We start from the raw sequence: 27,085 nt of genomic DNA on the forward strand, positions 1-27,085 counted from the left end.
TGAATGCTGCAGAGGGTCAGACTGTTTGGCTTTAAGCACAGTCAGCTGTATAGATTTCTGCACCAGAAGAAATACACAGCGACACTTTGTGTTGTATTTAGCTTAAACATTTTTTTTTCAGTAACCCTCTTTATTATTTTTTTTTTTTTTTTTTACAGTGGCAAACAAGTTTCGCTTTTAGAAGCATGATATCTATCCCTATTGCAAACAATCAGGTGAAAAGGATTTTTAAGAGCTTAAGTGATCAGAATCTGTGAACATAACCTTCATTGTTCCCAAACAACTTTTAGAGAATTAAAGAATTAAGGCCTTCAAATACTGCTACTAGCATTATGCTTATGCAACTGTTATGTAATCAGGTTAATTTAGATGAACTATTGCAACACATTTTAATCTTGATAGGGGGTCGGGGGATATAGATCAAACCAGGCCTTAAACCAACCACTTCAAAGAGATCCTGCAGAGAAAAAAAAAATCTCACGTTTTTTTCTGTGAAATATGATTACAGAAGTTCCTTGAGAATTAAACACCATGAAAAGATCCCCCCCCAAAATTAAACAAGATAAAACACAGGAAACCAATTGAAAATGATTTTTTCTCTCTACTTTATGACTAACTTTGAATCACAGCAATGGGCATGTGACTTATTTGAAACCTTGGTTGTTGTTTTTTTTTTTCATTAATACCCTTAATCTGACAATATAATTATATTGTACTGCATTAAATTGAATTGGCGTGAATTTACTTTGTACCAAACTGGATTCCATTTAAATAAAGATAACGTTTTTTGAGAAAACGCTTATTATGAATTAGCCATGTATAAATAAACTGTATTTATTATGGTAAAAATGAACAAACTTTACATCACACTATAACAAGTAGCAGTAAGGCGCACACCGTGTGGGAGCTGGATTTTCTACATCACATGAAGGCAGCACCAACCCAACAAGGACAGCAGGTACCTCCACCTGCTGGCAAATGTGCTAACTACATCCAGGCGGAGCAACACATCCTTCATTACCGAGCCGACCACAGCGAAGGGGGACAGAGAGGGAAGCTGCTAAAGCCAACAGATGTGAACTGGACTGCGGGAGGAGAAAACCCAGAAGTGAAGACAGAGAACCAGCGACTCTGCTAATATGTGGCAACCTGCGTCGGAGCGGCTGCAGGTAGGAACAGGCATTTTGGTGGGGCACCTCTCATCGGCAGGGCAAGGAGTAAAAGGAGCCGTGGTAACAGCTACTCAGCCCCGCTGTGCTGTGCGTGGCTCCAACCTGAAGCTACGTTTTCTCAACGGCTACAGATGGCGGTCAGCGCACATTTTTAATCCACATCCCTGTCTCAAAGTTCGCGTTTAAAATCATCATCTGGGTCTCTCCGGAGGGTTTAGCGGGTCTGAAGGCAACTATCCACGTTACGCAAGCAGGAGTGCATCAAACTATCGCGTCTCCTGCGCTGCATTCCTCTGCTAACCCACAGCTGGAGGTTGTTTAAACTCATAACGTCAAACACATGCATTTTAAAGTTATGTTTAATTAAGACGCCGTTTCGATCTTCTTCGCTGTTTTCATCCATCTCTTTGTAGCTGAACTTGGGGCCTTCTCCTCATGTTGCTCACACCAGGATGCTTAAACTCTAATTTGGCATTTTAATTGTAGTGTCAAATTGCTGAAAGCTAAAGAAACAAAACAAGAAGAGTGAAGTAAAAAGATCCACTGATGACACGTAGTTTGTTACCCAGGGGTAAATCTGTGCACCGACCCCATGGCTTCACGTCTCTGTTGCACACGTAATGCTCTCCAGATGTCGGCCTGCGAAGTGCCTGCCAAGTGAACTTGCACAATTCCGTCTCCTGCCCAGGCGTCGGGAGGATGGACCAATTAGTTCCGCTTGTTTCTCTTCCCCTCGGATGTGAAGCTACAGTAGATCCCTGTAAACAGAAATCTGCGCTTCGAGGTAAAACGTGCAGGTTGGAGCCGCTAGGATAGGCTAACCCGTCGCCTAGCAACCGCGTTCCGGAACGCGGCTGAAAGAAGCCCATCGTTTAAAAATGTTCCTAGTCAGGGGATTCTGGACAGCGTTTATTTACCTCTTTCTGCGTTTAATTGTGTGTCCTTGTCTTCTTGTTGCAGCTTCATATGAGCAAGTAAATCGTACCATATTTAACCAGGCCTTCACTGCAACAAGATATTGCCGCACAGCGCCAGCAAATCATTCTTGTTTGACTGCCACATTATCTTGCATGACAGATTTATTCATATTCGAGTACACTCTGTGACCCACAATCAACGAGAATATTTTTTTTGAAAGAAAAGTGTCTGTAATTTCTACATGTTTCAAGATATAGCCATTCTACATTTTTATGTGGTTGAAATATGTGTTGAATAACTCACTTCAGTTCTAATAGTAATTTAATCAGCAAGCATTTTTATTGCAAAAATGTTGAACTTTGCAAATAACAAAAGGAACTGGGATAAAATAAGAGTATGTTTTCTAAAAATCTTCATGTCTGAGTGGCTCCAAATAAATACAAATATGAAAAGGGAAGTTCTGATAAAGTCAAATGATTGCTTGGTACTTTTTAGTATCATTTCTTCATTTTATGCTGATTGCAAAAGGCATCTAAAAGGCGTTAATAAATATAAGGTACTTTTTATAGTAATATATTGTTGTAAACATCAAACATATATTGTGAGAAAATTTGGAGTCCATTTCACCCTTACTTGATGGTCAGAAATAGAAATGCTGAACATTATTTACTAACGCCCATCTTCATCCAGTGAAGCAATAAAGCAAAAACAACATTTCACTTAAAATTTCACTCTTTAATTCTAGACTTGGAATATATTCTAAATCAGTGACTCACTGGAAGACAAATAAGATTGAAACATGGCAGATGGTCAGATAAATGGATAATTAGTATAACATTTTGCTTCTGTCTTTGACTTTATTTCGCCATTTGATAGATCCTGCTTACAGCTTCAAAGAGAAAACAGAGTAACACATGCATAAGTTCACTATGAGAAGCTTATGTAGATTTTTGTACAGTACAAGCTTTTCAAATGCTTTCTATATTTGAACTTCAACTAACGTATATTTTAAAGGTAAAGTCAAACAAATTGTCCTGGCTTTCTTCCTGACCTGAGAGAGGCTAAGAGGTCCATGTGGAGCGCTCTCTGAAGACTGAAAGATAACCTTGCAGATCAGGAATCTGTAAACCCTCAAGCAGAAGCCATGCTGGAGTGATTTTGACTTTGTGTTTAACATCTGAGCTGTAATTGTGACTTGGGGCTGTGGGGAAACCTTGAAAAAGAGATAGGAATGTTTAAAAAAAAAAGTGCGATAAGCAGTCCCACCAGTTCACCTCCTGAAGGGCCAGCTGTGGCTGGAACCTTACAAAACACTTTAGTTTGTTTCTCTTGTTCTTGTCGTTAATTTGAATCATTCATACAAAGTTTTTTTTAAAAACTGGTTTTGCAGAATATTTTAATTTGGAAAGTCTGTGAATCCCAGCACATGCACTTAAAGGCAGCTTTAGAATCAAACCGGAATTGCTCAGTATGTATTTGTCTTTGTCCGCATATTACACAATCCATGATATTCTCTCTTTCTGTTGCCATAGCAACACCTGATGTCTCACTGCATTTTTGTCTCACACTCTGGTGGGTAAAGAAAAGAGGGTAAAAAAGAGCTAGATGGATATGTTGGGGAGGGGTGGGGGGGTCAGGAGATCCAGGCTATGGAGTGCAGAGAATTATTGCGCCTTTGTGCTGGTGCTGCATCATGCCTCCCTGTTTTTCTCTCCGTCTGTCTGCGCGCTCTTCCTCCGCTGACCACATCCTTCGGTCAGTTTCAGGGGGCCCTTCCTCTCCTACACAGAGTCCATTTAAGTTCACTGACAAATTGCACAACATGCACCAGCGGTCTGAGAAAGACGCACTTGTGTGCCCGTACCTCGGCTAAAAGCTACATGCGCACGCAGACGTGCGAGCGTGCTTCCTGTTTGAGGTGCCAGATGTGCTCCCTTCCCATTTCAGCAGCCGCTGCCTGAACTTTTAGCACCTAAATGTGACATATGGGGCCGATGAAAAGATGTGACCTGACGGTGCAGAAATGGCTGCCTGAGGTCAAACGCGGTCAAAAGCAGCTTCTGTCAGTGGCCATCTTTATTTGCCTTTGTTTCTGTCTCTGTCTGTCTGAGGTTTGTTTGTAGGCACAGCTAGGCTGAGTGTGGTCTCAGCAAGTGAAGGAATCCACAAGCAGACTGGCACACTTCCCTCATCTCATCTCTTTTTTTTTTTCTTTTCTTTTTCAGCCAGCACATGATTTATTCCTTTTTACCCAGGTGACTTATGACTTTTTGTATCCAGTGAATAGGTTTAATTTCCTGATCGTGATGCTTTTTGGTAAATCAGTTTGTAAGGGATGTGGTTCGTCTTTTTATTAAAAATGCCTCTGTCTCAGGAAGACATTTATCTTATTGTTCCTCATTTACTTATTTTTACTTATTTTTTTTTTACTTATTGTTACTTATGTTATTTTAACAATATATATGGAATGTTTTTCTTTTCTTGTAATATTTCTCTTTTTCTTTTCATCAACTTATTTTATTATTGTTCTTGTACAGCACTTTGGTGCAGTTTTACACCTGTTTTTAAAGTGCTATATAAATACATTTGACATTGACATTATGTATTTGTTTAATTCTAAATCCCAACATTATATTATTTTTTTGATTATATCTTTGTTGTCAAAACTGCTGCAACAAAACCTCAAATTGAGATATTTACTGCAGGGTGGACTTTGACATTCATAAAACATCCATGTTTATTTTAAGCAAAAATTATTCTGGTATAACTAATTGGGATGCAGATTAAAAGCTATAACTTAAACAAATAATGGTTTAGTGATATCTACAACTTTACATAGATTTTATTTGATTATTTATGTATAATTTTTAATGCATATACATTTATATTTAAGAATTACCAAAAGAGTAAAAAATAGCTAAAAAAATAAAATTTATTAGTTAATTACACTGTTTTCTTAATGTGACACTACTAAAAAAAAATAGCCAAAGTGTTCAGAGTTGTATTGGTGATACAAAAAAAGAAGATTTACTCACATATGACAATTGAATTTAAAGGTAAATTCTACCTCTTAAACATATGAAGTTCAAAATAATTTATCAAGTCTACAAAAATAAATTTTTGGCTCGACGCGATAACTTTTACGAGACTCTGAAGAGATTTCTATGAGAGCAGACGAACAAGCCGCACATTCAAAATAACTCGGTTCTTTGCGTACGTGACCTGGTTTATTCCATATGATGCCTTCGCTCTGTTCGAGCAGCTTGGGTTCATTGTTTAAGTCAAAGAGTTGCCGATGTTTTTACCGCTAGCCGGAGATTGCCACCCTTGGGGTCTGTGGTTGCGGTGCTTTAATACCTGCTTCTTCCCACAGAGCTACCCCAGCAAACGCAGCATCCAATCACGGCCCTTCTTCCTCCTTCGCTTTGTAGTTCTTTGTAGGAACCCCCCCACCGTACCACACAGAGTCGAGCTTAATCAGTTGCATTTCTCCTCATAAACCGTCAAAGGAACACAGGGGAAGGTTGTAAACACCAGTCTACAGTAATGTAAGGTTAAAGCCTCAAAGTAAAGTGAAGTCATTGTTTGGAAATACGAGGTGTGGTGGCTTCACTGACCCCGTGTCGAGGAGCGACTTCATGAATGATCCATTTCAAGTATTACTTTTAGCTCTCATCCTGTTTACCCAAGAGGCAAAGCCACTTTGTGACAAAAATATATTTCGTCCTCGTTCCTTAAAAGAATTTTGTGAACAGTGTGGCTCCTTGTGGCACATTTGGGGGAAGGTTTTAATCTATGTTGCATAACATGGCTGACGGGTTACATTCCTGCCATGGGGTTTATGTTTTTCCCCTGATCAACAACTGGTGTTTTCGTGAATAGATATGTTGCAATGTCCCAGCAAAAAAGAGCAACATTGGGGAACTTTAACAAGCGGTAGTGGACCCAGGCGGCGTTGAGGTGTACTGAGATTTAAAATGGTTGCCAACATTTTCCATCACCCTATTCTTACAATTTAAAGTCGTTTTCCAGAGATGTCAAAGAAAGTGACTGAATAACTGGAATTTCCTTAACTCCTTCTACTTGTTGCTGCACACTGCCAGTCAGGTGGCTAAAAGAGGGCTGCTATACTTTCCACCTGCTTGCAAAACAGGCAAACTGCTCCTTAGAAATATTTTTGACAGGAAAAAAAATGAAGCTGTGGGAAATGCTGTGAGATCACGGTATTTTATTTTGAGAATCTCTTACCAACCCATGCCTGGTTTTATCGTTTTTGCTCATCTTCAAGTTGTATGCCCACCTTTTCGTTTTGTGACGAAACATAATGCCTCCTTTTCATCTAGCATCAGATTACTGATGGCTTACTTTCAAAGCACTTCACAAGAATCCGGCGAAATCACTGCTGTGCGCATTATTATTATAATTTTTTTGTCAAGGGATATTAAAATGAGTTTAGTCGTATACCTTCCTAAATCTCAAATGCGTGCTCACATCTGAGAATGAAAACATGCTCACGTTTTCTGAGCATGTTCTAAACAGACAGTCACATTGCATTGCCTTGATGCATTCTAACAGGCCACAACATTTCAACAGCTGACTCATTTTTCTTGGTTCTTTCTAACCGTTTTCACATGTTTGGACTTTTTTGCTAAAACATGTGACACAGCCTGATATTACAGTTTATCCACAGTTTTGATCTTCAAATCTGTGGAACATGACTTATTGTTCTTTTGGTTTCGGGATGAACCAGTAGCTGTGCATCAAGAGGGGCTATTTTTTCGTTTTCCTAATTTCATGCTTTCAGAGACGCACATCTGTCTGGCTGACTTAACATCATTTCCAGCTGTTTCCTACACTTTTGTCACGATCCCATCTCTTTAACCGTGACTCTGTAAGGCTAAGTGGCTGCTTTTCACCCTCTTATTGAGTACCTTCCCATCGTATTGACCTGAGAACCTCTTTTTGTCTAGGCAAAGCCTCGGAGGGCTTTGAGTTTAATTTGCCATCTGTGAACTGTTAAACTCGTCACAACAGGACGCAAACATCACAAAACACTCTTGACTTTGATTTCTTATGGATGCGGTTGTTACATTGCTTTGTTAAATTTGTTTTCAGATTTACAGTTGGTCTTGCTTAAGAGACTTTGGCAGAAAAATGCACACTGCATTATGTCTGACACTTGGGATTTTCAGCAATAATAAGATTGCTGGAGATTAGAGTGAGAAATAAATCAGCAGTGTTGGATGTACGTCTGGCCAAGCAGGATTTTTATTTATTTATTTTTTGCTGATATTGTATAACTGGACGAACGCCATGAGGTAAATGCTCATTAAGTGAGCACTTAGTCATAAAATAACCGACTTGCTATAAAGCGTCTCTGACAGATCACTGGTCTGGCTCGATCAGGCTGTTTTCCAACTTTCTTTTTACTCGAGCTTTCCTTCAACTCAGCATTATATTTATGTTTTATCAGAGCCTTAAATCAAACTCTGTGCATTACCGTTTTCGCATATTAGGAATTAGCTGTTCATAAAATTCTTACTGTATAATGTTCAGCAAAAACATCATAGTTTAACGCTGTCAAACTTTCTACACAAAACATCGAAACAATAATATGCAACCTGTATAATTGTCAAATTAACTTAATACTAACAAAAACAAATTTCCTTAAATTTTCTTAGCAGTGCAACCCATGTCTTAATTGGCTGATGGCTCGTTAATTTGTTGGACGTTCTGTTCAGGTGCAGCTTTTGGTAGAGGCATTAAACTATCACACTGTAGTTTTGAAATGGTTTCCAGACTAAGTGATTGATGACACTTCTTTGATTTTCTGTTTGTTGTAACTGAGGAGAAAGTGTTTATGCTTTTCTTCAAGCTAGATGAGCAAAACTGTACAGCAATAGGTTGGGGAAGGGTCCCTCTGATCACACAGGCAGATTGTTTTGACATTGAATTGAAACGACAATGAATCACAAGGGTGGTATGTTGAAGTTTTACGTTTTGAAGCCATTGCTTTTTAAAAGTATACATGTTTCCACTATGAGACATTTTTTTCCTCTGCACTTTTTATTTTTAGACATCAGCTTGTAAACCTTGCACCTTAGAAGAAACTAGGTGTTGAAGCTGGGTGTCACTTACCAAACCAAGGCTATTTTGGCTAAACCGAGAAAAAGAAACAGTTTGTCAGTGACATCTTATGTCCATCAGTAACCAGTGTCACTTTCTGCAAAGAGCTAAGGCAGCTACACTGAGATGTAATGGGCTCTCATTTGTAGCTACACAATTTTATTTCTGTATGTGGATTTCACTGAAACCCAACATTTAACTGGTATGTGCTGAGCCTACCATTTAATGATTGCTCGTGTGTCAATATTGACACAATACTTTATTTATACTTTTGAACGAGGGCTTCGGTTTGGAAATGTGTTGTGGTCTTACAACAGCAGAAGGTTTAATGTGTCAACATGCGTCTCGTCCCACAGCAAAAAAAATGCAATTAAATGCACAGTAACTTGATGAGGAGACTATGGGGACTAAATAAATAAAATTAAGAACACATTTTAAATGTAATGAAAATATTGTGAATGGAATTCCAGAGGAGCACTAGACTTGGACCATTTATCTGCACCACCCTCTAAATTGCCCTTTTAGCCCCCCAACTTCGAACCGGGTCCAAGTGTAGGAATGCAAGCCTCTGCCGGGCAGCTGTAAAGTGCTGACGCGGAGATCGTTGAGCCCTACCACACATATGGCTTTACTTTCACAAGTCCATCATGCTGAACTTTCACTCCTTTTCAGGTAGCGAGACGCAATGTAGGCTGTTGTCCTTTAAAATCTGATTAAAGAGCCAATACAATGCAGATGAATACAGTGACATGTTTTCAAAGTTGAGTACTTTTACTGTAACCGATGTTGATAAGTAGGAAAGTATTTTGGTTTTTATGGGCGTGGCCACCAAATATATTTCCTTATCTTGATCAGGGTTCTCTCTCTTTGGCTTTCAAAGGCAACACTTTGGGCTGATGAAAGCCTTGCTTGGCAGCAATGGCTGTTTTCACTGAATGTTGACCATCTGTTGGATAAAACTATTCTTTTTAGAGCTCAACTCTAGGACAGAAAGACCCTTCCCCTTTGCTCCTGCTGAAAAGTACATAGAGTGGGACGCATTGTAAAAAAATGGAGGTTGTTTTTATAGTCAATGCAATCTGTAGGGAAGAGTCGTTTGTTCTCAAATTAACTTTAGGCTGAAAGGTAATTTATCTCTGCGAGTTGCCTTTCAGTGGAAGGTGTTCAAGTTCATCCCAATGTCTTAGTTTAATGTTTCCTGGACAGTTTGAAGGGGTAATAAAGCTTGATGCATGGCTTCAGACTCTGGAGTGATTTATAAATAGTATATAGTATAACAGCGTGATGCACTCAGGTCTCCTTTTCAATTGGTTCGCTTAAGATTTAGCCAGAAACTCATCCAAGTCCATCTTTGCCAGGAACAAAGACGGGCTTGAAAGACATCGGTAATGAAGAGAAAAGAGAAATGGTAGTCAGTTTACTCCTGAGGCTTTTTTTTTATTGTGCACTTTTGTTCTTTTTCTTTTCCAGTTTGTGAAAAGGAGTTTTTCTTTCTGGTTTTTCTTACCTCCCTTGGTGATATTGCATATCTGCTTGGTCTGCTGATGTTTTGCGGTCATTTTATATGTTCTACTGCAAAATAATGTTATATGACTCCAATAATTCACATGTGGTCATTTTTGGGCTACCAAGGATTTTAATTGCTTGTTATCGTGGCACACAGGTGTCTGAAACGAGGATCAGAACCATAATGAATGAAAAGATGTGGGTACGTGAAATTATATAATTAATTACATATTATACAATAATATTATTATTAGGAGTTAAGGGTTTTATATGAAAATTTATCTCCTTAATTCGTCATTATATCTGAGTTGAAGGGGAAACAACCTAATGCGCTTCAATTAGGAACATGGGTGTTAAAAGGTTTGCTTACAGATTCGATGTTATGTGACAGCATGAGAAAACTTTACCGTTTCCTAAGTTATTAAGCACGCTGAAAGAAATTGCAATAATAATACAGGTTGTAGTTAACCCCTATTATCCTCACTGTTTTTCTGTTAGCATGATATTTCTATCATTTTGTAAGAGGTTTAACATTTTACCTACGATAATCTAAACTGGTATATTGACAGAGTCACTAAATGTGCCTCATATTTGCATTTCTATAAAAAGAAAAATACTACTTCACACTTTGACAGGTTGAGTTATCAAGTTTATTTGTACAACACATTTCAGCATAAAGCAGTTCAAAGTGTTTTGCATCATAAAACTGTTGCAGACACCAATTGTGAAACGATTAATAAACATTACTTTGTGTCAAATGCCATCATCAAAGTTATGAATACAACTATCCGTTGACAGCTAAAAAAAGCTGACCAAATGGATACATTTTTAGTCTTTATTAAAGAAAAATGATAATTAAATTTTTTTTTCTGTTTACTTTGTTTGTATAATTTTAAATAATAAAAAAATAAATACTAAGTAGTCTTTCCCAGCATTGTACGGCAGTGACTCCTCCCCAATCATTAGAACATCTGAACACATACAGTTAATTTGACTTGTTTGCATTAACTTAACAATCATCTGCAGGTTTCTTTGCGGATCAATCTCATGCTGCTGTAACTCTTGCGCCGTTGATCGTGGGAGCCACCAGAATGAGCCGCGCCAGGCATGTTTCACAGCCACGGACAAGCTGCGACAGCTTCGAGCAGTCACAGCAGGGGGCTCCTTCAGGAAACGCTCGGTTTACTTTTCGACTGCTCTGAGAAGGCCCCAGAACTGCACGGTGTTGCAAGTGCACCGAACCACATGAAGCATTTGGTTCTGCTCGGCTTCAGGAAACATTGGCATTGAAGTGCAGTATTAGATTATACAGCCTCTGTTATTTTAATGGAGAGAGGAAGGGAGGAGGGGGGGAGCGCTCCCTTCATCTGTTCCTCACGTTTCACATGGGCCATAATAAACTTCTCACACCAATACTTCAGGACTTCATCTTCAGTTTTCACTTATTAAAATGTAAGCTGTAGAATTCAAACTGGCTGCTTTTTCTCATTACAATGAACAGCAGATCCTAGTGTTTATAACTCAGGAATATTTGACGGTGGCCATGCAGTAAACTAGTAAAACTCGCTCTCCTGCCTGAAGGAGCATTCATCCTTAATCTCTGCATTGTGACGCGCATCCAGCTTGTAGCAGGTTTACTGGAAGTTGGCTTACAGCTCACCGCTTTCATCTCCGTTTCTCCATCAGCACTTTCAGACAATGCTGAAGACGAAGCTAAACGTGCTGACGCTGAGGAAGGAGCCCCTGCCCACGGTGATCTTTCATGAGCCCGAGGCCATTGAGCTCTGCTCTGCTACGCCGCACGCAAAGAGCAGGACCCACGCGGGATACAAGGTAGGATCACATGAGCCTGATAATCCTCAAATCCAACCCTGATCCGGAATGCATAATAGCATTAATACAGAGCCGTAATCCAAATGTTTTTCTTTTCCTTTTCCCTCACAGAAGTTAAATAATTTCCCCATTGTTGATTCTGCAGCGCTCTTTTGTCAGACTCTGTGTGTGCTAGAAGTCTGGGTGAGCCTTTAGGTGCTCAGTTTCCCTGTAGAGTTTAAATCTAATACATTGTGTAATTTAAACTCCTCTCTTTTTCTCCAGGTTCAAAACAGGAAGCACGCCGGTACAGATTGAAATGAAACTTCTTAACAAATTGCCAAACATCTTTGTGTGCTTGCCTGCCTTTGAGAGCCTCCTTCAGTGAGAGAATTTAGTTTTCTGTGACTTTCTGATTGAAATCTGGTATGTCATTAGTAAACGTGATGAAAAGGGAGGTATTTCCCAACTTCTCCCCTCACTAAAATAAACCTTTTTTTTATATTTGGCAGCTTCTCTAAGAAGACAAAATAAACTCCCACTGGTATTATTGCCAGGAAACACAAATGTGGAACACACAGTCCCTATGCTTGTTGATGTTTGTGTTTGTTGGATCACTGTACAAGAGAAGAAGTTGAGCACATACGGATGACTACAAAACAAAAAAGGAAAAGATACGGCTAGAAGCGCCTTTTTGGCTCTTTACAGAAACACCCTGAAGTTTTAATGTAACCCTTTCTGTTTGCAGAGCAGTGAAGTCTAGCTCAGTGACACACGAGACACTCGGCAGTGTGTCGTTTTCAGGATTTGTATCTGCTGAAGATCAAGTAGCAGTGGCAAGAATTTCCTTGTGGCCTCTTTTTGTTTCACTCTGCTGCTGTAGTATCAGGACCAGATGCATTACCTATGCACAGTGTGTAGTACATTGCTAAAGTATTAATACCACTTGATGTTTTTAACCGTTTGTTCTGCTATAAGCACAAACTTTTGGGTATTCAGTGTGACTGACCAAAACAAAGTAGTCAATAATTGTGAAGAGGATGCATATTAACCCTCTACTGACTCCCTTTGACAGCCTGTTTAAACGATCGCCTGAAGAAGCTGTAGTCGGTCTGCATGTGTATAATTTAATCTTGGTATAAATTCTGCACTTCTGTGAAACCTTCAAGGCTTCATCCGTTCCAGCTTTCATCCACGAGTTATTAGCCATTTATCATTCCTTTTTATTATAGTAGTTATTTCATGAAAAGTCGTACAAATATAGGTATTTCCTCATCATGTTAGATGAACGCCCCTCAAAAGTATTCACGTCTCTTGCGGATACGAAAGCCAGATAGTGGAACTAGTTGAAGCAGAACATCAACATTGCTGTCCAAGCATGTTAAAATACGGAAACACGCAGAGCTGTATCAACCGGATGAAGTATGTGGGAGCCTTCTGAGGTTTGTCAGAGAACATTGGTGACAAACGAAGCATAATGAAGACCTAAGAATACAGCAGAAATGTGAGGAATTAAGCTGTGGAGATGTTTATAGGAGGAATATGTTGTAAAACAATCGTCCTGTCAATAACCAGAAAATGGAAAGGCTATGGCACAACTACAGACCTACCAAAAGTCTTTTGCAGCCTACTGTCTTGGAAGGCTGAAACGGTTCAGGCCAAACAATGAGCCTGAATATTACAGCCAGACTGGTGTGTAGACCAATGTTTTAGATCAAAGCATATTTATCTGCTAACGATCGACTATTTCAAGTCTAGACGTAAATCCAGTTGAGAATCTGTGGCAAGATAAAAACGATTGTTCACAAAGATTCTCCAATTACTGTGAGGACTTATGGGAGAAGAATGGTCCAAATGTTCCATTATGAGACATGCAAAGCTGGTGAAGAAATGGCAGGAACGACTTGCAGCTGTGTGTTTCTGCAAAGGATTGAACCACTTGAGAATAAATACAGACACACCTCACGTTTTATAGATCTTTATTGCTGCACCAACAATCTTGAGAAATACATTAGTTTGTGGTTTTAATGTGACAAACTCTGAAAAAGCTTAAGGTGAGCACTGTAAGGCTGCGTTTCCACAGACAATCAGGTACGTTTTCATTTAATCAGCAGATTGAGGTGATATTGAGCTCCTGGCCAAAGTAAAACAGAGTTTAGATCTTATCTGTAATCTGAACTCTAGAATCTTTCTGTCAGATTACATGTCTGTCTGCTCATTTGATTGGGATGACAAATGAGCAGATATAGTTGAGTCTCTTCACACAGCTCACCTCCAGTCAGGACCCACAGGAAATCTTATTTTGTCCCTGTTCATTTTTTTTATTATTTAGATTTTATTCTCATTTTAAAGTGCAATAAGAAAGAATTGTTTTTCATAATAAATTATTCAGTTCAAAGCCAGAAGGCAGTAAAAACACAAGCACAAGTCTCCTAAACGCTTGAGTGATGATGTGCAGTTTAAATCAGAAGTTAAATGTTGATCTACGGGTGAGGGAAATGTCTATATGACCCATGTGAATATTCTCTTGTAGACTTGGTGTCTCTCGCTGTACAGTGTGAATCCCAGCATTCACTTGTTGGCTGCTCCTCTTCTGACTCGCGGCTCTTTCCAACAGCACTGAAAATGCCAAAGCCACGTTGCTGTGGATACCACTACGTATTTTCAGTGTAATACTGGCCAAACACACACGCGTACACACAACAAAACAGTCTTCTTCTGTCTGTGTGCTACTACCTCGCATGCCGGCCTTTGTGCCTCGTTGTCTGGATCTGTTGTCCTGTGGAAGTTCTCATCTGAGTTCATACCTGTCTGTTTGAATGTCTGTCTGCCCACTTGCTCCTCTGCTTTACTACTCAAGAGACGTGGTTGTCTTTTGTGGCAGAAAACCAGCACAAACAAGGAGATTTAGTTCCTTTCTGAAATACTTGCCAGGCTTCTCTGATTGCTTTTTATATGCTGCAGCATAACAGTGTTTCAGATCTTCTTTCTTTCACTTCCCTGTTTCTCCAATTAGTATTTCGTGCTCACAGTTTACAGGAAGGCAGGACTAGTCTACTGTTTTGTCTACCTACCAAGACCACCTCTTATTTTTGACCTCCTTATTATTTTCTTTTACACTCCAATAGACTTTAAATTGACACATTAAGTCAGGGTGCTTAAAACGTCGCCAGTATAAGATAATAATGAAGGATGTGGGTTCAAGCATTGTGCCCTTACTCTAAATAGCCGCTGGGGGGAGAGTGTAATTGTTTCTCGAAGTATATACTGCAGAAACAATACATGCCACACTTTTGTCTATTCGTTGAGACTTTCCGTCTTTCTGTACTTTGTATTCTGATGTCAGATGAATGCTGTCTCTTCTCATTCGGTGAGGAGGAACAGGGTGCACAGCTGCAACATTTAGATGATTTGTAGCCCTGTAGGTTGAGACGACCGAGAGTTTCTTTTCTCCTTGCAAATGGTCTTGTCTTTTTCATAGATATTCTTTTTAATATCATCTTCTTCTAGGTTTAGAGATAAAAAGGGAACAGATTATTAATATGTTAGCTGGCTTTTATAACTTTGACAGTGTCCAGACGTCTCTGGATTATTTTATCAGTGGGTAGGAAGGCACACATTTTGTGTACACACCTCAGTCCAAATCAGTTGATCTTGGCTACAGAGAAGGTAAGCAACGCATAAAGCATCAAAAACGCTTTGTTTGTAAGGAAACTACAGCGTTGAAGGATTAGGAAAGAGTCCTGACTCCTGCTCACAATAATTACTCTGTTTTCGTTGCTGGTACTGCAACTTGTCAGCAGCAGAGCCAGACTGAGATGGATTTCAGGACTGTACCGAAATCCAAACACTGAATCCGAGGCTCAGCCTCAGTATTTTTGAGTTAGTGACACCAAATCCTGAGCTTTTGACTTGGATACATTCTTGTAAAATTCAGGAAATTCCAACTGCATAAAATTGTATCTTTCCGAGTTGGCTTTAATAAGTTGGTGGCTGCTAAGACACTTTGGATCATTCCGTGTCCAATTTTGGCAACTACAGATATTTCTCAAGTCCCGAATGAGTCAATTCTGATCCTGCGAGCTATGAGTAGTTGGATGACTAATGGCAAAAACAATGCAACGCTTTTCATAGCGGGAAACATGTTTTTTGTTCTCTTACTGACTTGCGTTGCCAAGAGTTACTCTTTCTTAAGAGTGACTTCAGTCAGTTAAAGTTTTCTCATGATAAACTTTTACAGACAGATTGTTCCTGCCAAGTATTTAATGGAAGTGTCTGGTCTTTTCCAAACTGTTTTCACTGACAGCTTTTCTTACAGAGCTGTTTAAAAACAAACAGCATGAGGCTTTCCAAATTCAGTCTTGGATTTCCATAACCTCCCTGCTTTGCTCTTGTTCTCAATAGCCCCTTTTACTTCATGGTTCTGCCTTAAGAATTTAACTAGGAACCTCTCGTTACAGATCAATTTGGCCTGCGACGTGATACTAGGTGGTCCACCAAATTCAAAAGCTGTATGAGCTTGCAGATCACACACACCTCCCATTGTGGAAAAATGAGTCTGGCTTGAAGCTTGCAACCATCAACTTTGAGGGATTTCCCCAAGGCCCAGCTTTGTGTCACAATCGTCACGCCGCTGTCCAGATGCAGTCAGTTGTTGTGCACATCATCAGGTCCTGCTGATAATCATATTTCTCAGATCAGTTAGACATTGGGCGGCAGCTGCTGGCGATGTTTTTGCTTTCATCACACTTGTTCCAGTTAATAGTGGTGACGGATGTGAGGGGCTGGTGGGATCCCACAAGAATCAATTTGTAGGAGCAAGAAAACAAAAGTAAAGGATGATCAAAAATATAAATATTTATATTGCTACCAAGCAAGTAGTTCTGTTACAATAAATAAAAAATGTCATTTTTTAAAAAGTTTTTTAAGTCAAGTTTTGTTGAAAAGGATCAATGTTGTTTTTAAAGTAAGTTTTGCTATGATCAACCTGGAGGGAGAAACTCTTTTGAAATATGTAAAAAATAAATTAACTTGGAAACCTGGTATAGATTGTGTGAAAGTACCAAAAATCCAGAAGTCGTCAGTTCTTCTTGTTTAACCTTAATTAGGACAAGTGGTGTCTTTAAGGTTTTAATGAGCACTTTTAACGCAACAAAGATTCTTCTGGGTAGTTTGATGTTATGGTTGAGAGAGCAAATGAGAGTTGTCTGAAGACCTCAGGCTACAAAATCATGTAGCAGGAAAATGGACGCAGAAGGAAATGCAAATAGAAACCAAAGAAACCATCCCAAACCATTCAAACTGAACTCCGTGTTCAAGGATCGTAACGTTTTTGTTTTTATTACTCTATCTACCACTCTTCAGGTGGGCTCCAAAAACAACAACCAAAACAAACCAGTCTGGAATTCACCAACATGTGTGCTAACAGCCCCCTTAGAAACTGGAAGAATAATTTTTGGACTATTTAGAGAAAACCAGATATTCAGCCAGTTAAATGATCTCTATCTGTACAGGAGAAAAAACACCATACATATTGTAAAACAATGTAGTGGATTCATTTTAGCTTTGTTGCTTTGCTGTGGCAAGTCATGAATCTCTGCAGAACACAATTATTTCTCAAGACTATTGAGGCATACTGGAGTAAAATATGCTGTCCAGTGTGAGAAAGCATGCTGGTCACTGAGCACAGGTCTTGGATCCTCTAACACGATGGATCAAGCAAGCATGGAAAAAGAAAAGGATTGAACTATTTTTCAATTGTCTTTTGAAAATCCATGAAATGCTCTGTGTAGCTTACACAAGTTTAGCAATATTCTTTTTTTGGGGAAAAAAAAACAGCGCTTGCAGATATCTTATTGTGAAGTAGATTGATTGTTGCCATCTTTGTTGTCCATGTCATTAAAAAGCAAGGCAAAGTCTTATTTGTGCTAAATATTTGGAGAAGTACTTTGTGCCAACACCTTTGTCTGGCTTGGAAATATACATAGCTCTACAAATATGGTGATTTTTTTATTATAAGGCTCTCTTTTGAGGTGTGTTCAAGGAGAGTTTGCCGTCTTTTTATGGCTGTTGAAAGGTCTTTAAGGAAGGTGGTTTGTCTGTAAAAGCACCTTTCATGTACACCAAAAACAGGAGCCTGTTTGGACACAGGAACATTTCAACTCTCTGTGGTAGCACACAGATCGCCGTCATGTTCCAAAGTAAACCACTTAATGCACGCTGTTCTATTTAACATAAGAAACGAGAACCTCATCCATCACTTCATGCCATGACAAGCAGAGCCAGATGCAGTGTGCTGATTCAGTAAGTCTGAGTGGAATGTTAGCATGCTCCTGAGGAATGTTTCATTTCCAAACACTGGAATCTCAGTCAGAGGCTCCAGGCACAGGGGGCCAATTCAGGAAGCACGCTAAGGTAATCTTCAGTCCTGACTGTATGCACGATCCAGCTTGTCTAAACCCAGTTAAATTATACTTGGATTACATTTTAGTGCACGACTGTGGCTGGAAGGCTTAAAATGAACAGGAATTTGGAGTTTTCATACAAACTCATTAAATATATACGTGATATTTATAGTTGCATGTGAGTGAATTAAAATTTTGTTCAAACTTGTATACATGCTTTGCACACGATGACATGTTGGAAGCATTCATTTGTGCTAATTTTGATGGTTGCTTTCAAATGTTAGTTTCTCTGCAAATTTTTAATTGACACAAGACTAATGAAGAATGGATTTTTTTTTATGCAGAAATGTGATATGTCCAACACAATCATGGGGGAGACTGGTGACTTAACAGTTCTCCAGCAGTCTGTCACTGTCTTGCCTCCAGAAGGGAGGTAAGACACAAAAGGTCAAGAAATCCTGACCAAACAAGGAGTTCATATTCTGCAAACTTGCAGATACTGTTCAGTATGTCAACATTTTTGTCTTTAAGAACCTTTTTGAATTGAAATATAATATTCAAACTTTGGGTTTTTCTCAGCTGTAAGTCAAACTCAACATTGACAAAAAAATTTATCTCTTTGTGTTTCAAATTTGGTTCACACTTTTTGATTGCATTAAATTACAGACATGAATTCACTTTTAAAGGAATATCCTTAGTTGGACATTATAACGGTGGTCTCTTGCTACCTGAAGTAATTGCTCATTCATCTCTGTCTTTTGTCAGTTGTGCTGCTTTGTTCTTTTGTTTACCGTAGAACGTCCCACCGAGTTCATTTTAGCCAAAATGGTACAGAAGGTTGTGGGATTGGGTACAGACTGTGTTTTGTCTCCACCATCTGTTTGCCCTTGGACTGAGCTCCAGAAACTATCTGAAGCCGAAACATGTTGCTGCTTTAATCATCACAAAGGGTCTGTTCCCAGACCAGATCAAGCTTGGCTGAAGTCTTTTCTCAACAGCTACATCCTCATCTTATCTTCTGCATCTGTATTCACATCCCCAAAGTCTCTCTATGGGGACAGGTATCTCTTCACTGAGCTCTCTTTGTGTTTCTTCCTCCACCGCCTGCTTACTTCCCGTCTGTTTGCTTCCTTTCTGTGTTAATAGCTGATCCAGCTGTTGCTCCAGCGGCAGCAGCTGCCCAACTGCTACACCTCTCATGCACATGCAGGCATGCCTCTGTACAGACAAGTATGCCCTCATCCCAACTTAGACAGACGCACTGTCTGAGTGTGCCAGGATGTTCCCGTCTCTTCCCATCGGCTCAGTGGCCAAGGTGCGGATGTTTATCCTGTCTCCCCTTGTATATGTGTCTCACTTTGTTTCTCCCCATCTGTTTCCAAAACAGTTTCCCTTCCTACCTCCTTGTAAGTCAGTTTGTCCTGAGCCTTTTGGAAAAGTAGTGGTTTCCATTCATTGTTGCATATTAATCCAGTGAGTCATAAAAAGAGTCAAATTCCAGATTTACTTGTTCCATTTACCAGAAAACTTAGAGGACATTCTTCTGATTTGTGACCAAAACATGTGGGATTGTAGCAGTGAATCATGTGCTGAATTTATCCTGGGATCAGTGAATATCAGGCTTACTTGCCTGTCTCTACTGTGATTGAGGAATGTCGTTTAAAACAGAAGCCAAGACTAGTTTGAACAGTAGATTTCACCAGTTGGTGAAAAATTCAAAACTTAGTCTTTTAACTAAAATTGCTGCTCTAGATGCTTGAAGGCCACTCTGATGGGCTTAGTTCTCACCATCTCAAACATAATCTTGCATGCAGACAAATAAGTCTGAAACATCCAGTTTCTCTGCTCAGTCCTTTGAACGTACAGCTCCGCTAAAGTTTTATAGAATGTCTAATTTGGCTTTATGAGGTTACACCCTTTAGATGCTGCAACTTCTTTCGTTTTACTGCTTTTTGCTATATTTTAACCGAGCTTTGCAAAGAGAGCCAACTCTTAATGATTGCTCCCGTGGCTGAGCGCAGCCGCAAATGTGATTGTTTAATGCAGAGTTGACTGAATTAATGGTGAACATGAGGGTGACCCCCGACCTCACCGCCCTCTCCCCGCCAGTTCCAGTTTAAAGCAAATAGCTGTTTTTGTTCCATTTATATTGCAATATTGCCACAACTTTCCCACACAACGTTACTATGCATGTCAGCTGCTTTGGAAATTACAGCTCCCAGATATAAGGTGATTGGCAGCATCTGATTATTTACAAAAATAATGTTTTCTGAGTCCAAACTCCTTCATTGGCTCAATGGGCACTGGAGCACCCAAGACAAAAGACAGAATCCCCCAAATGACACTCCTTCCAGGACACTTTCTAGAAACCCCAACAGCTGTTGTTTGGTGGCCAAACACAGATAGTCAGAACCTTTCCTCCTACATCTTGAAGCTACAAAGAAGCAACTTTCTAACTTTCCAGAGCCAAAGCTGTGTGTGGCTGGTCCAAAATGTAGTTGGTTTCGCTCAAACTTACACAGCAGCTTGGCCTTCCTTTCTGGCAATTAGAGGTCATTTCATGTCCCTTCAACCAGATCATGATGCCTCCCACCTTGTCCACGTGGCACTGGGTGTAGATGTCTCCACCCACATCTGGTGGTGATGGCGGCCATGTGAAAGAGGCAACCTGTCTCTTCCTGTTGAGTGTTGTTTTTCCATTTGGAATCTCACAAAATCCAATTTCCTACAAAGAGAACTGGCCAAACTATCTGAGCCAACAACTGAGGTTAAATTGCCACGGGCGACCCTGCCAAGGTGATATAGTGCTGGACCAGATGGCCTCCATGATTATGGCGGTGCTCACTTTCTCCATTCCTCACATCAAAAATGAAACCAGCAATGAATGACTCATCAATATTTAGTGAGCCACATATTTTCTCTTTAGTTGAAGCTAAGTAGATGACTGAACAATGGCTATTCGGGATGCAGCACCCAGAAAAATTTCGGCTATTGATACTCAATGTTAACGTCATTATTGATATTTCCAATAGCCAATAATTAACGGTATAATATTTATTTCCCCACCCTTCAGACACCATGAAAAAATGACCGCTGAAATTACCTCTGCGCTTCAGTTCGTCACCCCACAGTCCTGCGATTCATCAGTTTCACAGCCACATGACCCTTGGCCCTAGCCAACTCCCACTCCTCTCCACCCACTGCAACAAGATGGAAATAACCATTAATATCAGTCCAGTTTTACTTATATGATCAATACTCACATGTTAAACATGGCTAACATCAGCTGATGCCAATGTCAAACTGGATATATCCTGCATCCATAATTGATAACTAAAAAAAAAAAAAAAATCTAAATTCTTCTCAAAAGGTCTCATTAGTTAGGTCTATAGTGCAAGAAATGTTGTGAAATTAGAATAGAATAGATGATAAATGCACTGTATTATACCGAAATGGGAAAAGTCCTGTGCAACAGCAGGAAAGTGACAGTCAAACAAAGTAGGTTTAGATTTATTAAGACGGATATGTTTGAAAACACATACATTTTCTATACTCCCATGATCCAGTTATTAGAGTAACTTACCCCAAGTAAGGTCATCATTATTGTCTCAACCATATAGAAAATGGCATAGAGTGTTGTGTACTTCGTTTAGTATTAGAATTGTGTCAAAATGTTGTTTAATTTATTCATACATAACTGAAATCATCATAGGCCCAGAATTATTCATACAGTTGGCAGATTAAAATATTTTATATTCATACAAGAAATTTGTTTCTGAAAGAAGTGAGATGGGCAACACATTTAAAGATTAAAAAGTTCTAAAAGGTGTATAAATTAAATGTTTAATGTGTTGAAAGTGTATACCCTTCTCAGTAGTTGTTGGGATTTTTTATTTTCTTTTACATGTCACCAAACTTTTATCGGACTGATACTTTAATGATTTATCTTGATGATTAGCTCATAGTATTTATGGCTGGAGGGCTTCCTACCCGTATCTTTGGCTCCCTTAACAGATTCTTGGCCAGAGTCGAGTCAGGAATCTGGCTGGCCCACTCTGAAACATTAATATTACTTTGAGATAGAAACCTTCTAGTAAAATTCAAAAATTCTTTAAAGGTGCGATGAAATGTCGGCTTAACTCTCGTTGATGTTGATCACCTACGTTTTGTGTTGCAGGTGCTTCTTTGAGATTTTCCTACTGTTGCGAGAACAGAAAAGGAAAACTAGAGTCAGTAATAGTGCCCACATGTTTCACCACACATGCAAATGTTTAACTCTCCTCCTCCTCCTCCTCCTTCTTTGTTACTCTCACAAAACATTCTCGCCGCTTTTCTCTGTTGTTTTTGTGTCTCGTCAACAAAGCAGGTCTGTATGGCCGTTTCGTGTCACGTCTAGACCGGCATTCCATTGAAAATTTACTGGGACATTGTTTTGCTTTTTTTTCTCTGCCCCTCATCCTGTCTATTTTTCTGTCAATTTTCTTTATAGCATTCTTTCTTGTTGATGGCCTCGAGGGCTCCTCTTCTGTAGCCGATCTTTATTTCTCAGTGTTTCACTTTAATTCAACGTGTTTGTTTGGATGGAACGCTATAGAAGGCAGGCCATTGATAAAGGTATAATACAGTAGAGGATATAAAGGAAGAGGAGGGGGCGATGGAGGGAAAGAGAAACAGATGAGTTAATGAAAGTGTTCTAAGACGGGGGAGACACTGGAGTGGAACAGAAACAGATGGAAAGTTTAAAACGAGGGGAGAGCTCTGCGGTCCTGTGCGTTGATTTAAGCTGCCTGCCTGACTTGTCAGCACAGAAACAACTGGTGAACAGACTGACAGAGTCAAGGAGAGCAGATGTGTCCCTGCTGGTGATGGATTGATGGATGGATTTTTTTATTTTTATTTTAATTTATTTTTATTTTTTTTTTATCTAGAGGCTGATGAATTTCCTGCCAGAGCTGGACTGCTTTTCTTCATGAGTTATTCTCAGCCGAGCATCTGGTTTTAGGCCTTGAGATCATTAAATAAGATCAGTTCTGCTCTATAACTGAATCATCTCTCTTCCCTCTCTGCAGAAATCAGAATACAAGTACTTAGTTAATGTTCTTCATTGTACAGTATGTCGTGAATGTATCGTCATCACAATGTCGATGTGAGCAACAATTGTTGGCTGAGTCCTATGAACTTCAGCGTTTTTTATGCTATTGTAATATTTGGCCGGGTGGACAGTCTCACACCGAACACTGTTGACATGGCTCAAAATGGTAAACGTCCATCGGTGATGAAAGCATGAATGAAAAGAAGAAGAAAGACGTAAAGAATTGCCTCTTACTATGTTTGGCGTGATCCTTAGAAACCAACCTGACGCTCACACACTCCCTCAGATTCACTGTAGGAGTTAACAAAACCATAATTAGTCTCAGATTCACATCTTCAGCTTGCCTCCAGACAGATTGTGCACAGACCCACTCAGCGCCTCTCACCAGTTCTGCATCTAGTGTCACATGCTGAAAAAAATTTGTTTTTAATTGAAAAATGATCTTGCACATTCCTTCCAGAACTGAGTTTTTTTTTTTATGTTCACAAACTGAAGCAGAGGGTTTTCTTTTGTTTTCACTCTTTTGGAAAGTTAAGTTTCAAGATGAGTTCTGATTTTAAAATGCTGATTTAGTCACAGGAAGTGTTAATTTATGTGAAGGTTTATGCTGCTTGCATCTTTTGGGTAAACTATTATCTACAGTATATTCAGGGTGTTATTTTTTTTAAATATATTTTTTAAAATAAAACACGTGCAAACATCTAACTTTGCAAACAGTGATAAGTATACTTGTATGCTATGTAAATAATTTTAGGGTTGATTATCTGCTCTATGTCCTGTAAACTACAAAACTCTTTCAAGTGCATGTTTAATTGTGAACATTGCATTGGCTTTACCCATTGTTTTCTTCAGTTTTTGTTTTTCTGACATGTATAATTTTCCTTCTCACTGTACTTTAGAACATTTTTTTAAAGTTGAACTCAGTTAAATGTCTCTGCTCTGCTTTAAATTATATCTTTACACATATACACTACACACCAGAGCAAGACAGGCTAATGGATTTGTTTAACTTGACTTATAAGCACTTGTTATTGAATCTTAATGATGGTACTAAAATTTCTGTTTATTGCTTTCCATCTCAGCGTGAGTCGTTTCCTAATGTGCCTCTTCCTTCTTTCCCTCCTCATGACGACTTCTCTACTTTCCTTTCCCCTTTGTAATGTTCTCCTTTCTTAACACTTGTTGGGTGGTCAGATAAAAAAAATAAAATCTTGCTGCGATACAATAAAATTCAGTAACTATTAACCACCTGTTTATCTTTGGTCTGATCTTAGAAGAGCAACAACGCTCTATTTATTTGACTTGGAAACCATAAGTGGTCAAACAAATCCATGTTTACCGTCTTCTTGTTCACGGTTCTCTTGGAGAAATTTCTTTTAACCACAATAAAATATCAAACAGCAGAGCCTGAAGCTACAGTCAGGGTAAATGGAAATGGACTGTACTTGCATAGCGCTTTAAACCGCAGTCGGTCTTTCACCCTTTTATACACACGTCCACACACTGGTGATGCTAAGCTACATTGTAGCCTCAGCTGCCCTGGGACAGAGTGACACTGAACTGAAAACTGCATCTACCTTCTGTTCTTTGGTTTTATTGTCTAAAGATTTGTAACAGGTTCTAAAATTGCTTAATTTTAAACTCAACAATGCAAAATCACAGTTAGATTGAATCAGGTATAAAATATTACAAGTTTGCCTTATATAGCTATTACTGAAAAACAACAACAACCTATATTTAAAGTTAAAAATAAGATGATTAAAATATATTTTTCTTTAAAACCCTTAAATTTAAAGGGATGCACTTTCTTTGTACAATGTACTGCTGTTGACAGCTGACACTCGGCATAATGGCTGCACTGAATAGTCGTCTGCCTCCAGTGAAAATGAGGCACTAGCTGACAGCTGTGCTGTCTGGATGTCCTACTGTTGCGTGGAATAGAAATTACTGATGTTCTGCTGCAATCTGGTAATCTAAGAGACTCGTGTTACAATGATTATAAGGCAGTTCTTTGTTATATTTGGTAGAAGTGATTAAAAAAATAACATTTCATGTTTTTCCCGTCAAACTGCTAAAGCACATTTCCTGTTTCTTGATAAGGCTTTAAATAATACAGCTCTGCAAAATAGTGAAGTGAAACTGCCCTGTTGTTCCTAGATATAGGAACTTGTTAGAGCATGTGTTAAAACTTCTCGACTGCGGATCCGTTTGTGCAGTGATTACATTTAGACGGGAAATTATCAAGAATGATTTAGAGCATGGAGAACATATAAAGATTACAGATGTGGATGGTATTTTATAATCTAACTTTACATTCAGTTTCAATCATGACCACCAATTTTCTTTAGAGGATGTCAGGTCTTTGCAGAGCAGCTGAACTCTTATGACTATCCAGCTTAGTGCACTGTGTTTTATTTTGGGGCATGCACACACCACACTTCAAACTTTTCAAACCACTGGCATACATGTATCTACTTCTTGCTTGTTGCTCCTTGGTCAGTGTTCATAGTTGAGCGTCAAGGCATTGCCTCAGTTGCTATGTTTAATGGTGCAGATGGTGGTTTCTGACATGAGCAACATGGGTAAACACCCAGGGCGTTATCTTTTTAGGGATGGCACGAGACCATCGCAGATCGTAGCACAGAGATGGAAGCAAAGCAGAACACAAAGTTTGTTAAATTTAACATTGGTTAAATTTATCAAGTATTTAATATCTATGTGTTTTTATGGGAATATGGATCTTTCAGATCAATTTGAGAAGTAATTTTGATCATATTTCACATTTTATCATATCATGTACAGCGCGGCGCTGGTCTTGGTCTTGTCTCGGTCTCGTGTTAGGTGGTCTTGACCACAACACTGTTTCTAAGTACATTTTTGCTTAACTCGAGCTTTTGCAAATTTTTTAAAGGCTGACGGGAAATGTTGCCCTCTGCTGCACTCAGCGGCAAACCTTGACAAGAGACGATCAGACTGACTGCTTGATGTTGATGTGAAAGGTCGCATTCAGTCAAATATCTGAGCAGAGACTGAATGAAGTGAAGGATGGCTGTGGTTCCATTTTAGTCTGAAGCTGTCCTCTCTCAGTGAGCTTTGTTTTGTAGATTCGATCATCCGAGTAACACAATATACACATTTTAAGGACTTCACTGGTTTACACAAAGCTCTCAAGAGTTTTTATCACCAAGATCAGACTTGCTACATTTTTCAGATGTGCATCAAGCCGTGCAGGCCACTTGCTCTGTAAATGTTTACAAAAATGATACACATCTTTTCGTAGCAATTCACATTTAGTACTGCACTCATGTTGTCTGCAGCCGTGTGTCAAACGTGGGCTGGGAGCCAACTGTAATGAACTCCAAAAGAGTTCAGGAGTGTCTCCCTGGCCTAGAATAAACACAGACGGGGGTAAAAACAGTTTGAGTTTTGAGGCTCCTCCTCTGTGTATTTTTATAAAACCATAAAGAACAGTATGCAGAGGAGTGCATAAGTCAGCCATTATTCCTTTGCAGCCTTCAGATTGGCCTCGCTCCCAAAGAAATCTCCAGCAATGTTCTTTTTTTCCCCCTCCTCTTTCCTCTTATCCGTCTCAATCTTCTCAGTCTGTCGCTCTCCTGTTGTGTGGTGTTATTACTATGGTGTTCTGTTAACATACCTTTTTTTTCTTACCATTTAAGTAAATAATACACATACAATTGCTATTAGAAAAGCCTAACCTTGTAGAGCCCTTCAACGGTGAATACTTGAAAATTTGTTTTTGTAGTTAGTTGATCCAAAGATTATCATCTGCTGCAATTTTTCACTTTGAATTTGAACTCCCTCTAGACTGATATGGGAGGTGCTTATTTATCATCAGTATTCATACTCCAAATATTGAGCTTCTGACCCACAAAATACATGTGCTAGTGATCTTGCCTGTCACTCGTGAAATATTGAAGCTCTGCTAAAAAGCCAAACAAACCGAGAGGATGAGGAAGTTGTGCCAACACCAATCACTTCAACAGTTCTTGTTCTATTTTCATCTGTTTATGACTGTCATTTTGTATCTCCTTGAA

General features: G+C 39.2%; 1 protein-coding gene and 1 long non-coding RNA gene across 3 annotated transcripts in view; one reads left to right on the forward strand and one right to left on the reverse strand.

The window, feature by feature from the left end:
* Nucleotides 1–834: 834 nt before the first annotated feature.
* pid1 (phosphotyrosine interaction domain containing 1) overlaps nucleotides 835–27,085 on the forward strand; it is a 29,977-nt gene continuing 3,726 nt past the window's right edge. The window contains exons 1-2 of one of the 2 annotated variants that reach the window (XM_008425404.3): nucleotides 892–1,169; nucleotides 11,409–11,555. In XM_008425404.3, coding sequence (XP_008423626.1) covers nucleotides 1,140–1,169; nucleotides 11,409–11,555 — 177 coding nt within the window. In that variant the 5' untranslated portion in view covers nucleotides 892–1,139. Of the gene's footprint in view, nucleotides 1,170–11,408; nucleotides 11,556–27,085 lie in introns of both variants that reach the window. The other variant, XM_081615007.1, reaches the window with a different exon arrangement.
* On the reverse strand, nucleotides 1,514–3,425 carry LOC103474438 (uncharacterized). Its single transcript, XR_535186.3, has 2 exons — nucleotides 1,762–3,425; nucleotides 1,514–1,675 (listed from the first exon to the last, which is right to left on the reverse strand). It is a non-coding gene; the product is annotated as an uncharacterized LOC103474438 (long non-coding RNA).

This window comes from Poecilia reticulata, chromosome 13 (assembly GCF_904066995.2).
Source record: "Poecilia reticulata chromosome 13, P_reticulata-male-v2, whole genome shotgun sequence".
Classification (NCBI taxonomy): Eukaryota; Metazoa; Chordata; class Actinopteri; order Cyprinodontiformes; family Poeciliidae; genus Poecilia; species Poecilia reticulata.